The sequence below is a fragment of the Pristiophorus japonicus genome, chromosome 5, assembly GCF_044704955.1.
Source record: "Pristiophorus japonicus isolate sPriJap1 chromosome 5, sPriJap1.hap1, whole genome shotgun sequence".
Taxonomy (NCBI): Eukaryota; Metazoa; Chordata; class Chondrichthyes; family Pristiophoridae; genus Pristiophorus; species Pristiophorus japonicus.
The window spans coordinates 289,221,879-289,236,398 of record NC_091981.1 but is presented as its reverse complement, the minus strand read 5'-3'; the positions used below and the strand labels follow the sequence as shown (position 1 = coordinate 289,236,398).

Genomic DNA, 14,520 nt, shown 5'->3' with positions numbered 1-14,520 from the left:
ACACCTCGATAATGTTCAATTACCTTTTGTATACTTAAGCCCATCTAATCTCCGCTAAGTGGTGTGGGGTTACAGTTTGTACTAAGCACCGATTACAGTTCAAATAAAGCTGCAGGTATGAGTGGAGCTGGAATCAAATGGGCAAAGGGTCACTAGAAGGAGCGTTCCTGTTATATGGTCGAGTACTGTAATAGCGCTACCCCGCTATATCGGCCATCAGCGAGCAAATCAGGTTCCCATGGCGTTGCTCGCTATAAGCAGTAAGGACTGTATTATAAACTTAATTTTCCTCTAGATTCAGGAATTTAATGTTTATTTTCTTCCGTCCTATACACCCTAGCGTCTAGGGTCAGATTTGATTTCCTGGTCTGCTTGTCCATATGTCTTGCACATAATGGATTTTGTTCATCAAAACTGCACTTATTTCTCGTGGCACCATAATAACCTGCTCTATTAAATAATCTGTGTGATCTCCGTTTGACCCAGGGCTTTGTTCAGTTCTTTCATTGTCCCTCTAGTTTTATTCTCCTCTGCTGATGGTACTCAGCGGCACACAGATGTGGAAATTGCTGTGCGACCTTTGCATCTGGAGCACTGCATTCAGTTCTCAACACCACACCTTGGGAAATATATATTTCCTTTGGAGAGGGTACCGCGCACATTCACCAGAGTTATACCCAAACGGTTAAGTTAGAGCTAGGCTGTTCAAGGGTGATGTCAGGAATAAAGAAAGACTTAGATTTATATAGCACCTTTCACAACCATCAAACTTCTCAAAAGCACTTTTGGAGTGTAGTAATGTGCAAACAGGGCAGTCAATTTGCACAAATCGTGATTATGACCAGATAATCTGCTTTCGTTATGTTGATTGAGGGATAGATATTGGCCAGGTCACCGGGGATAACTCCCCTGCTCTTCTTCAAAATAGTGCTATGAAATTTTTTACATCTACCTGACTGTTTAACATCTCATCCGAAAGACGGCACCTCCGACAGTGCGGCACTCCCTCAGGATTGCACTGGAGTGTCAGCCTGTGCTCAAGTCCCTGGAGTGGGATTCAAACGCACAACGTTCTGACTCAGGTAGGCGAGTGTGCTGCCCACTGAACCACAGCTGACATTTCTTGACACAAAGCGTAATGGAAATTTGGAAATCTCTTCCCCAAAAAGTTGTTTTGGCTGGAATAAATGGAGTTGCGACTCAGATCAACAATGATCTAATTGAATAAGCTTGAGGGGTTGAATGACCTCCTCCTATTCCTATGACTCTTCACTAGAATACAGTATGTGTGAGAAAGATCATTCGGTCCAGCTTAGTTCATCCATCCAAAGAACCATAAAGTAGTTCCCCCTTCTCCAGTGTGATGTCCAGTTGGCTCCAGAGTTTTAATTTCCACTATTCTATCCAGTAATTCATTCCGTGGTTTGTTCCTCTTTGGTCCTTAAACCCTACCTCTTTGACCAAGCTATTGGTCACCTGTCCTAATGTCTCCTTTGGACATTAGTTGTTGTCTGATGAGCGCTTTGAGACGTTTTAATATTTTAAAGGCGCTTTATAAATGTAAGTTGTAATGTAATTGTGTAAAGAACTCCTTCCTGAAATCAGTCCTAATCTGAATCTGTATCCCTTTGCTCTAACAATTTAAAGTAACCTTCTGAACTTGCCTTTTCCATACCATTTGCTATCCTCCATAAGATTGACTCTTGGACATCACCTTTCAATGCTGACATTCAGTAACTCCAGTAATTCTTATAATTCAGGTCTCTGACACTAGGGGTCAGACTTGAGCCTCTGTTCTGCCCTTGCTCCAGCACTTGATATGGGAACGGTAGCAAAGTGGTTATGTTACTGTACTAATAATCCAGAGGCCTGGACTAATAATCCAGAGACGTGAGTTCAAATCCCACCACAGCAGCTGGGGAATTTAAATTTATTTACTTAATCTAGTATCAGTAATGGTGATCATGAAACTATCGGATTGTCAAAAAAAAACATCTGGTTTGCTAATGTCCTTTAGGGAAGGAAATCTGCCGTCATTACTTGGTCTGGCCTATATGTGACTCCAGACCCTTTGAAATGGCTTAGCAAGCCACTCATTTATAGACAACCACTACAAAAAACAACAATAAGAATAAAACCGGACGGGCCATCTGTCATCAACCTCGGCACTGGCTTCAGACATAACAACGGCACACCCAGCCCAGTCGAACCAGCAAAGACCTCCTCACTAACATCTGGGCACTTGTGCCAAAATCGGGAGAGCTGTCCCACAGACTAGTCAAGCAACAGCCTGACATAGAAACATAGAAAGTAGGTGCAGGAGTAGGCCATTCGGCCCTTCGAGCCTGCACCACCATTCAATATGATCATGGCTGATCATACTTACAGAATCCTACCTTTCAACCAATGTTCCACACTCTTCCATCACCATCCCTGGGTATGTCCTGTCCCACCGTCAGGACAGACCCACCAGAGGTGGCAGCACAGTGCTATACAGTAGGGAGAGAGTGGCCCTGGGACTCCTCAATATTGAATCTGGACCACATAAAGTCTTGTAGCTTCAGGTCAAACATGGGTAAGGAAACCTCCTGCTGATTACCACCTATCGCCCTCCCTCAGCTGATAAATCAGTAATCCTCCATATTGAACACCACTTGGAAGAAGCACTAAGGGTACCAAGTGCACAGAATGTACTCTGGGTGGGGGACTTCAATGTCCATCACAAGAGTGGCTCGGAAGCACCATTACTGACCGAGCTGGCCGAGTCCTGAAGGACATAGCTACCAGACTGGGCCTGCGGCAGATGGTGAGAGAACCAACACGAGGGAAAAACCTACTGGACCTTATCCTCACCAATCTACCTGTCGCAGATGCAGCATTGTGACCACCACACAGGCCTTGTGGAGATGAAATCCCGTCTTCACACTGAGGACACCCTCCATCGTGTTGTGAGGCACTACCACCGTGCTAAATGGAATAGATTCAGAACAGATCTAGCAGCTCAAATTTGTGACCACTTGGAGACAATAACTTCTTCCTCCAGTAGACACTTGGCCAGTGACCAGCACTTGTGGAACTATGGGCAGTGAGAAATCAGAGTTTTCACACACAGGGTAGTGGAAATCTGGGAATCTCTTCTCCCAAAAAAGGCTGTGGATCTAAGGGGCAATTCAAGATTGAGTGACAGATGTTTTGTTAGGTAAGGGTTACAAGAGATAATGGAGTTGAGGTATAGATCAGCCATGATCGGATTGACTGGTTGAAGATCCTGAATGGCCTTCTCCTGTTCCTCGGTTTCTATCTAACATTTTATCTGAAAGATAGCACCTGAAAGGGCAACAGTCTCTTAGTGCTGCATTGGAGGTTTTTTTTATTTATTCCTTCACGGGATGTGGACGTCACTGGCAAGGCCAGCATTTATTGCCCGTCCCTAATTGTCCTTGAGAAGGTGATGGTGAGCCGCCGCAGTCCGTGTGGTGAAGGTATTCCCACAGTGCTGACTTTGTCGGAGTGGTTTGGTACAACTGAGTGACTTGCTTGACTATTTCAGAGGGCAGTTAAGATTCAACCACATTGCTGTGGGTCTGGAGTCATGTATAGGTCAGACCGGGTAAGGATGGCAGATTTCCTCCCCTAAAGGACATGAACCAGATGTGTTTTTACAACAGTCCAGTAGTTTCATGATCACCATTGCTGATGCTAGCCTTTTAATTCCAGATTTATTTAATTAACTGAATTTAAATTCCCCAGCTGTCGTGGTGGGATTTGAACTTCCATCTGCGGATTATTAGTCCGGGCCTCCGGACTACTAGTTCAGTAGCATAAGCACTGTGCTACCGTACCCCATAGTACAGGCTGGAGGGGCTGAATGGCCTCTTCCTGTGGCCCTGAGGAGTCAGTACTTTTAGATGAGGAGAGGGAGAAGGTTGGTGCAGAGAAACAAACATTCAGATGTAAAGTCTACCGCCCTCTCCCCCTTAACCAAGGCCAAGTAGCCTGAGACATACTGGCTGAACAGAAAAATTAATCGCATTTTTTCCCTCTTTTCTCGACTCCCACCAATCAGGTTTTCGTCCAACCGGCCAATGTCGCAGTTACCAAGATGGATGTCAACAACCTGGCCATGGTCATGGCTCCCAACTGCCTCCGATGCCAATCCGATAACCCCCGGGTCATATTCCAGAACACACGAAAAGAAATGTCCTTCCTGCGAGTGCTAATTCAACATCTGGACACGAGCTTCATGAAAGATGTGCTATAGCGAGGAGCATCTGAGAAAATAATTGAAAGGTGGGGGGGGGGGGGAGGGGGAAGAGAAACAAAACAAAAAAAAGCACGAAGATAAGCCTTATACAAAAGTGTAATGGGTTGTGTCTGCATTTGTTTATACCGAATTGCGATCTTCTTGCCAGTCCCTTACTGGTTGGTGTTGTCTACATTGTAAAAAAAAAATAAGAAGGGAAAAAAAAAATCAAGAAAAAAAAGGTATATGTAAATTTTGATGCTGGTTTTGAAGCTGCTTGATTTATCCGCTCTGTATGATGCTCCCATCCAGGTCCATCCCCACCTGTGGCACAGTTTACTAATAGTTTATTTTTTAGTTTAGCATTCGTAATTGGGTTTTTAAACCACTTTATAAAAGTAACTTTATTTTTATAGCATTTAATTATACAGGGCTAAAAAAAAGAACTGAAGCAAAAGACACCCTTTTATGTGGCGAGGCGTACTCATACCATTTCCCCCCACGTCTTGCCGTTTTTCGCTGTGAATTTTAGCCAAGAGTATTCCAGACCGTACGTCGTTTGAATTTTTTTTTGTTGCGTGAAAGACATTCAAAATATTGCTGGTTTATGTTTTTAAAAAGAATTGTTTTGCTGTGTTTTTTCTCTCTAAATAATCTTGTCTTTTTCTTCCAACAACAAAAACAAATAATTCAATTCCCTTTGGAGTTTGAGGGCAGTGTTGAAGCTGCCAGTCTTTGGTGCTAACTCTCATCGCTCTGGCAGTTCTGATGTCGGAGTTTTAGTCCAGTCGCCCAGTTTGGGGCTTTCAAGGTTAGTCCGTTCCAGCGAGTCTGAATGTGTTTTGGGACTTACCTGGAATGGCGGGAGTCGATACTGGTGCAAAATCCTGCAATCTCCTGTTGTAATTCATTGGCTGGCTACAAACCAATGGCCTGTACTGAATTCTGTTTTTAAAGAAAAGGTTGAATTGTGATTGCCTCCCTGTATCCGAAAACTAAATATTAACCACTCTCCGAAAACATCTGAGATCTGAACTGCTCACAAACCCAAGAAGCTGCCTGGCCCATTCTCAGCCGCTGCCTAATTGGAAATAAATCCTACACTGGCTCTCGGCCAGAGGCTGATATTGAGGACAGATACCAACAGTTGATAAAAGCACAAATTGACTCAGAGGTTTAAAGGGCAATTGCAGAGCTTTGGCGGAGCCGGCCGTACAGACCCGCCGTGCTGTGTGGAATGGGCTCTTGTCAGTCAGTGTGGCAGTAGGGCTGCTCCATAGGCTTTCAATTTCTCCCTTAACTACTTAGCAAATAGCGACCTGACTCAATTGAGCATGACTCCAAGTGACATTACATTTGCGTTCACTATAGTCTTGCTTTCAGTCCAGGGTCCAGGCTTGATGACTGGTTTCTCCACCAGAGTCTGTTTGCTGCCTCGGCAATCAACTCCCAACGATTAAGAACGATCCAACGACTTCCGCACCTAACCTTGAAAGCCTTACGCAGGCGGAGGCTGTTGAAAAGCACACTAGTTATACCTTTAGAGATTTAAGTCGTAAAGCTCAGCCCTGTTACAGGGGCCACTGCCTTTTTACTGTCTACATAAGGCCGACTAAGCCTGGATTTATGGACCACCTAATCCATTGTGATTGGGCTCTGAGTGCTTGTTTTGAGACTGGAGAGGAACTATCAGACTGAGGGAAGCCACCTGCTTATCAGTGTCCAAACTTTCTCCCACTGGGCTTCCCGGTGAAGATTGCCGCTTCAGCACCATCTCCTTTGCCTGATTTCAGAGCTGAAAACTGCAGAGGACCTCTTTTTCCAACTGATATGAATGTGACTTAAAATGAGCGCGTGTTTCTTTCTCAACCACTCGGGTTCTGGCAGTCGGTCATTTCTCGAATGGTTAAACCCGCAGGTATCCTCAGGACTGGTGGGGTAGCGGGACCAACGCCAGCATTGTGTCGGAAAGTTGTATATTATATTGCTTATTGTACATCTGACCCATAAATGCAATGGAAAAGTCACGTTCCCACTTTCCAAGCCTCTAAAGCTCCACTACCCGGCCATGGCACCAACTTATTCCTGCTATCCCACCGCTCGCTATCAACCGCTCCATTCTCTCGCCATGTACCGTGGAGTTTGTGAGCGAACGATGCACATTGATATGTGATGTGATGGGGGGGGGGTGGGGGGAGTGAATGATCAAAGAATCTTACAGCACAGCCCAACGTGCCTGTGCCGGCAATCTTTGGTTACAAGCAGGCAGCAAAGCAATGGTTTAATAGACAGGTTCAGGTGGTGCTACCAACACAAGCACAGCTCGAGGGGTGCAAGAACCCCTCCACAATTAAACTACTGCCCTGCATTCTTCCGCGTGTCTTACTTTTAAGCATTATTTTGGTGAGTCCTGCCATCGTTGGGTTTTCCTCAATGAATAAATTCCCCGGTAAAATTTAGCGGAAACGCGCCACTCGAGCTGTTGATGCAACCATGTCCGAAGCTGGGATCTCAGTGGCACTGTGTATGGGACATGCTACCCCGGGACCCCCTCCTGGTCCCACACCGCATTAGTCGGCTCATTCACATTTCGAGACCCAAAGTCAATTTTGCCTTTTCCAAACACGCGAGTTTTGACGGAAGATCCCGTGGCCTATTGTCCTGAATGTTCCTGATCATTACGGCTGGAGTATGTTGGCATTGTTTCTCCCACCCCGCCTGCAGGATATTACATCCCTCCCTCTTTTTCCTTTAGGCACTGTATGTAGGCCACGCACAGTCCTGCTCAAAAAGTACCAGCAGCTAACCTTTGCTGAGTGAAAGTGTTTTCTGTCTCGCAAAGTGAATATACACCTGGCCTTCTCTTACGCACAGCAGCAGCCAAGGGGCCCGTGTGCTTTTTAAAAATGTAACCACGTTTCCCACTACCAATAATGAACACAATGACGAGCTGAGACCTGTGGCAGTTTCAGTGCTAGACCCTGAGGAGAGATCCTGCTGGAATGCGCGGACCACTGTCATTGGACAGTAACGCACTTTCAGATGCTCGGTGGCTTCAAGGTGTCATTCTTGGCGAAGGCCCCACATCATGCAGCACCCGTCTGCCAGTGTGGGCCACTAACATTGGCAAAAGCTCATCCTCAACCAGTAATAAGAGGTTCGGGTTAATTGTTACAGGTCAGAATCCCACTGCTGTAAAGTGGGACTCCATTATCCACACTCCAACTATTATTTGTTTCAGCACAAATCCTCGGGTGAGACGGCACCTCACTGCCTAGCTGCTTGTGTCTATTTCATCTCCTTTTCTTGCTGAACAACACTACGTTGTAATACTTTTGTTATTTAGCCGTTATCGATCTTGCCTCCCGTGCCCGAGCTATCGCTGTATCGCGTGCATAAGTGCAATATTCGGGGGCTCTCGCTAAATCCACCAGTCCGCATTGTGTCCTCAGGCATCTCCTGTGTTAAGTTAGATGTTGGTAGGTCCCACTGTGTGTGTTGCTTTTTAAAACATGCTTGAGAGTAATTGCAGTGTAAAAATCTCTCCAGGAGTGAGACCACAATCGGTTAAAGCTTTTCTCTTGGAGGTGACAGCATTGTCTGAACCTTTCAACTGGATTATTTTCCTGTAATTGCTCTCACTGATCATGCGCTTCCGCAGTCACGCAGCACCCAAACGTTCATGAGCAAGGCCAGTGGGGCAGAACATAACTGGGCCCTCAGTCACCAATTTGCATTGACTTTTTGAATCCAAGTGAATTAGAAAAGAGTATGGGACCACCCCAACGCTGATTCCTGACGGGGGAACCCCACTCAGTGCTCCTCCCTCGTCTTGCAATAACTCCGAGCAACTAGCCAATTTCTTACCCGTTCCCAAGATGTATCCGGAGTTCCAATGATACGATGTGAGGTGGCTACCAATAACAGGACCTGTACCTGTAGGCCAGGTGTTTCCCCTGTGGGGATTGAGCTGCAGCAGATTGACCATTCTGTTCCTTTGCCTCAGCATCATTTGGGGGGGGGGGATTCTGAAGCACCTTGGGACATTTTTCCCACATTAAAGTCACTATATAAATGCAGGTTGTAGATCTGATCCAGGGGGGCAGTACTGATGGAGAAGCTACTGTGCTAACATGAAACCCTCAGCCAAGCATAATACGGTACAGGATATGGGAAAGATCTAGAGAGGGCTAAAAGGAGAGAAAATATCAAATATCCTACAGAACAAATGGCTCATCACTCCCTGCACACCTGTAAAAATTGGATGTGTCCAGTCCTGTTGCCATCCTAAAGAACTGACATTTAAACAACTCCTCTCACTACCCCAGGACGTCACCATATGCGCTTTTAGTCGCTGTTGTCATGCAGGAGAACTACATTAAGGGGCCTGGGGTAGTGTGTGCATAGTGCCTCTGTGCATAGTCTGAGTTTATTGTTTAAAGCTATGGCATGATTCAATTGATCAAAGTACCGTTACTCAGCAACACAATCTGAACTCCCACAGCATCATCATTAACCAAAAGAGTGTCACTATTCAACTCTCGTACTATGACACATTTTATAAACAATAACATTGAAAATTATTATGGGACCGGGACACAAGAGACTGGTCACTTTTTATATTGGTAAGGGACATAAAACAGTATTAGACTGCAGTGACATGGAAATGAATCACTCAATAATTATTTCATATACAGCCTGTATTGTATTTAGTTTAGGTAATAATAACTGAGAATCCATATCAGATACAGTATACAGACCCATCTATAAATAAACTGCTTTTGTGCACATTATACATAAAATATACAGCACCGAAACAAACCATTTGGCCCAACTGGTCCATGTGTGTTTGTGCTCCACATGACCCTTCTCCCACCCTACTTCATCTAACCCTATCTGTATATCCTTTCTCTCTCGTGTTTAATCAAGCTTCAAATGCATCTATACTATTCGCCTCAACTACTCCTTGTGGTAGTAGTTCCACATTCTAACCACTCTCTGGGTAAAGTAATTTCTCCTGAATTCCTTACTGGATTTATTAGTGACTATCTTATATTTATGACCCCTAGTTTTGGACTTCACAAGTGGAAACATCCTCTCTACATCCACCCAATCGAACCTCCTTCATAATTTTAAAGATTTCTATTGGGTCACCACTCAGCCTTCTCTTTTCTAGAGAAATGAGCCCTAGCCTCAGCCTTTCCTGACAGGTATAACCTCTCAGTTCTGGTATCATCCTTGTAAATCTTTTTTGCACCTTTTCCAAAGTCTCTATATCCTTTTTGTAATATGGCGACCAGAACTGCCACAGTACTCCCAAGTATGGTCTTAACCAATAACTTCTCTACTTTTCAATTCTGTTCCTCTAAAAATGAACCCCAGTGCTTTGTTATGGCCTTGATAACTTGTGTTGCAACTTTTAATGATTGTCCCTAGATCCCTTTGCCTCTACCCCATTTGGACTCCTTTCCCAAAGAGTAGGTGACCTCCTTATTCCTCCCACCAAAATGTACCACCTCGCATTTACCTATATTGAAATCAGTTTACCATTTACATGCCTATTCTACAATATTAACGTCATCTTGTATTTTGTCAGTCTTCCTCAGTATGGAATATAATAGATGTTGTCTCTTACATTCCAAGCATCCCATTTTCTAAAATAGTCAGCTTTTGACTTAGCATGAGTAACACTATGGGAGATCTGCTAATATTGATATATCTTATTCAAATCTTGAGTATGCATGTACTTCCTGGCCACAAACCTTACTTACTGTTATCATGGTCACACTTTTATGTCGACATCTAACATGGAAACTTCCTATGTAAACATTTAGAGTAGGCATTTCTGCATGAACGATACTGGTAACGTTTTGTTGATGTTTTTTTCAACAACAAAAAAATGAATCTGCCATTTTTTTTCTCAGTAGCTGAAATTGCTAATGTCCAAAATAAGGTTTTAAACAAAATTTGAAATATCAAAAGATTGCATATTTCGCAATAACATGATTAGATCTTCCCGTTGAATTGCTAATGTTTCTCTGAATGCCTTCCATAAAGTTTTTACTTGAAGATTTGGGGTATGTCTCAAACGCCTGGGCTTTGACTGGACAATTTTAGCTCAAAAAAATTGCACAAAGCTGCCAACCACATCTGTGCAGTCTGAGCATGCACAGTTTACCCAACTTCCCAGCATACGAACTGAAGAATATAGTGATGTGCTTCCCGCATCCTGAGTATCTGAGAGTTTATTTGTTCCAAACGACCTTGAAAGAAACTGGAGATTGAATTGTCAAAGCTTTTATTTCAGGCAGGTCTGGCAGTTCTATGGATTTATTAACATGTGTATGAACAGAAGCAGCTGTGATGGTGCTTTCATTGCTGACAATTAGAAAGGAATACTAACAGACTGGTGTAGTGAATGGATTGCTGGGAATGGAATGCTGTTTAAAAATTCCGTTCAAAATTCTCTTCTGTAACATTTGAAGCTTAAATTTTCAACAAAAAAAAAGGCTTAGAAACTGCATAAATTATGAACTCTGGAGCATTTCATTAGATGATTATTATTTTGTTTATGGAAATGTCTGATTGTTAAAGACTGTCTGAGTCAGTCACCAGTGCTGCATGAAATATTCTACTTCTGCGCTCCCAGTGCACACCAGGGCTGAAAGTCAGGAAATTGGGTACCTCCAGTCAGTGAGTTTCCATTCCTTCATTTTAAGAAGCAGAAATTGTAAGCTTAGCGATTTACAGGAACTGGCTGATGAAGGTGAGTGTGTAGAAGATACTGTGGCGGTGTGGAGGGGAGGGAGGGGAGAGGGTGATGGAAGGCAGGAATACAACACAGGGTTGCGGTCTCAAGGTTTGAAAGGGGCCAACAGCAGTTTGGGTTCTGTTCTCTTCGGCCTCTACCTCACAAGGCTGGTAGACCCCCACCCCCCAATAATGCTCCACAACCACCTGCCCAGTCCTGCTGACACTTCATCCTTAGACTGCTCCCCCACTCCCCAGATTCTGGGATTCCCCCTCTCCAATCACTAATTCCTCAGCATGTTCCCTGATCCCAGTGGCCGGCCACCAAGTGGTCCCAGATCCTGAATCCTCCCTCTCCCAAGCCCCCAAATCCCGAGATTTCTTTCCCACTGATCCCAGATTCCCAATGTCTCTATACCCTGATGATCCCTCGGACTCCACACCAGTCCTGCAAGAACCAGAATCTAGTCAACAGAGAAATAGGTTCCGAAATGGGTTTTAATTGACTTCAGGAGTCACACTTGGCAACAGAAGAGCTCATCTGAGCTCCAATTGTCTGAATCTCTGCTAAGAATAATCCGCCTCTAATTGCCCTCAAGAACATACGATTACACTTGCAACCTTAAAGGGCTGCACATGATATGCTCCTGTCCTTATTAAACAATGCACCATCTGACCAGAATGTTTATTTGGCAACCTACCAATGTAAGACTCTATTAATCAAGACTCATCACTCCGTCTCCTACCCATTCTCAGGGCCTCCAAACTGTGGGGACTCCTTGCCTCCCTCCATCCTTCCTACAGTCTCTACACCTGTCCCCCAGTCACTACTTCCTGTTTTACCTCGCCTTCCCTCGAACTCTTTCCTTGGTTCTTTTATTTGTTCTTTGGATGTGGGTGTCGCTGGCAAGGCCGGCATTTATTGCCCATCCTTAGTTGCCCTTGAGATGGTGATGGACCACTTCTTGAGCCGCTGCAGTCCGTGCGGTGAAGGTGCTCCCACAGTACTGTTGGGTAGAGAATTCCAGAATATTGACCCCCAGTTTAGTGTCCATCCTTCACCCAGGTTTTGCACTGATCAAAAGATGGGGAATCCGGGTCCCTAACTGTTGAGAATGGTCTCATCTGATAATCTAACAGCTGTTTGTATTTGATTCCCTTGTTACACCCGCTTGTGAAGCACCTGATAAAGTTGCTCTGCTGTGGTGATACCACATTAACCAGTGATGTTCCTCCATGTGGTTTCGTCCCCCCTTGCCCATCATTCCTGTAGTTCTGAGTATCCTGGTCTGACAGGGTGCGAGTAAAAAGTTGTAATTATAATCCCAAGTGCCCCTAAATCTCGCAACATTCATCCTCATGCCGCATGATACTGTTGTCCAAATCCTCAGATTGAAACTGCTGTTTATTTCTCACTCCCAAATCATTTCCATATGGAATACATGGTCTGTGGCATTTCACACGAGGGGTCGAGACCAAGTGGTGTATTTAGGTGAAATGGGCTTAGAGAGTGGGGATTCATTGGGCCAGTCTCACAGACGCAATTCAGTCCCCATTTTAATGTGTGTTTTTTTTTCCATATTCTATTTTCATTACAAATGTCTATGGCCTCATTTACACTGGAAACGGCTTCTTAGAATTTGTCATACTGTAATTGCATCCTCTGCTGGTGCTGCATGCCTCCACTGGAAGGAGAGCGCAATTACAGCGTGACGTTTACATAGGCACTTACCATTATAAATGTGGGCTTAGGAAATTATAATGGAAAAAAATTGACACTAAGTGCGCGCAGGTGTAATGTTTTTTTAATATATTCAAGAAGTGTATGCAGAACTTCAATGCACGGGGTTGGGGAGGGTGGGAATTCAGTGCTACAGTAACCGAGCGTGTGATGTCATGTAACTCACTTATTACCCTTTTACCTGTGCTACGCGACCTCCTAACAGTGAGGACAGTCAGAAGAATGTTATTTTTAAAAACAAAACTTTATTTTTTAAGTACGAATGCCTGTGTGTGTTTTAGAGTGGTGGGGGGGGGGGGTTCCTGGTGATCTTTGTAAGCAGCTCTCATTTCACTCGCATGGGACACTGAGCTGTGGGTCGCTGCCTGTCACTTACCTGATTATTGCATACGTGGACTGTGCAGGCGCTGATTCTGTGTCTGAATAATTTATTTTATAGACGGCGTGCACTGAAAAACAGAAAGTAGGAAGTCGGAATGAATATAGCGATTGTCTCCTGTCCTTTATCCCCTCCACGTGGCGTAGGAGGAGCGGGTAACGATGGGACGGGCGGTGTCTCGCCGCTGAGAGAGGGCGGCTCTTTTTAAGCTGGGTCGATGGCCCCTCTTGGCTTTGACTGGATAAAATGAACAAAAAAACAACTGCCCTCCCCTCCACAGAAATCCTGTAAAGAAAGTGAGGGGTAAATAAGTTGTCTGAACCCACACCTAGCACAGAAAACAATTGCCTGCATGTAAGGGAATCTTTTGTACAAGACTCGGATTATACATGTACCTTTGTAAATTTTTTGTTGGGTTTCTTTTTTGCTGTAAAGTTTCTCCAGTTTTTATATGTTGACTTTGAAGAACTGAGATTTATTATTTATTCAGCTAAGTAATAAGCTGGCGATCCGACGGGCTGTTTATTGATACAGACAGAGGTGGGATAAAGCACCCCGTGGGTTTTAAACACGAGTAAAATCAGCTTTCTTTTGTCCTACGTGTTGATGGTGGAGATGGATGTTTGTACATTATACCTGGCCTTCGACATTTGCGGCCCATTTCAGGGCGCCCGGGCTGGAAAGGGCTGAAGGGTTTCAAACGGTGCGTGATGTCAGCCTAACTCTGTAATTATAACACATGGAAATGTAGAGACTCCATGTTGTGTGAATAATGAATAAACAAGTTATGGAAAACTTTTCTGCTTTCTCTTTTCCTGGTCGGTTTGTGTATCACCTCTGTCTAAGCTGTGCCCCACAGAGCAAGCTCTCAGCCAGGCACGACGGGCTGAATGGCCTACACCTGTTCCTATGTTCCCCGTCTGTGCTGGGGTAGCAGTGGGGGTACTACAATGGGAAGGGGGGCAATTAGATGGGGCTCTTGCTCTTGATCTCATCAACTGGTGACTCCTGCTCGAAGCTGAAGAATGTGTTGACATCAGGCGGAATACTGGATTGGGCTAGACTGTGATGCTCTTGCAGTCAAATAGCCTGCCAAGACTCAGTCGCACATAAAGAATGAGCCCTTGGCACCCACCGAGCTATATTTCAGTCTGAATCAGCATCTTCAGGTAGGTGTGCTCATCTTAACTATATTACCCAAAATGGAGAGCAAGAGAGGAACATCTGTAAAATGGTCAGTTTGCATTCACTAACACCATCAGCTTATGAGATTTTAGCATTGCCTACATGTATCGTATGCTTCAAGCATTGCCGGTTGCTGTAAGCATATCTATTTGCAGTAAGCATATCTAATGTTTCTAGTGCTGGAAAAGGAAGTGTTGCCAACCCACCAGGATTGTCTGGGAG

General features: G+C 44.5%; 1 protein-coding gene across 5 annotated transcripts in view; it reads left to right on the top strand.

Moving 5' to 3' along the window:
• The window catches only part of arhgap39 (Rho GTPase activating protein 39), a 618,982-nt gene extending 605,085 nt beyond the window's left edge, over positions 1-13,897 (top strand). For all 5 annotated transcript variants that reach the window (XM_070881793.1, XM_070881797.1, XM_070881792.1 and 2 more), the window contains 2 exons: positions 4,067-4,290; positions 13,174-13,897. In XM_070881793.1, the coding sequence (XP_070737894.1) occupies positions 4,067-4,261 (195 nt within the window). In that variant the 3' untranslated portion in view covers positions 4,262-4,290; positions 13,174-13,897. The remainder of the gene's footprint in view (positions 1-4,066; positions 4,291-13,173) is intronic.
• The last annotated feature ends 623 nt before the right edge of the window (positions 13,898-14,520 follow it).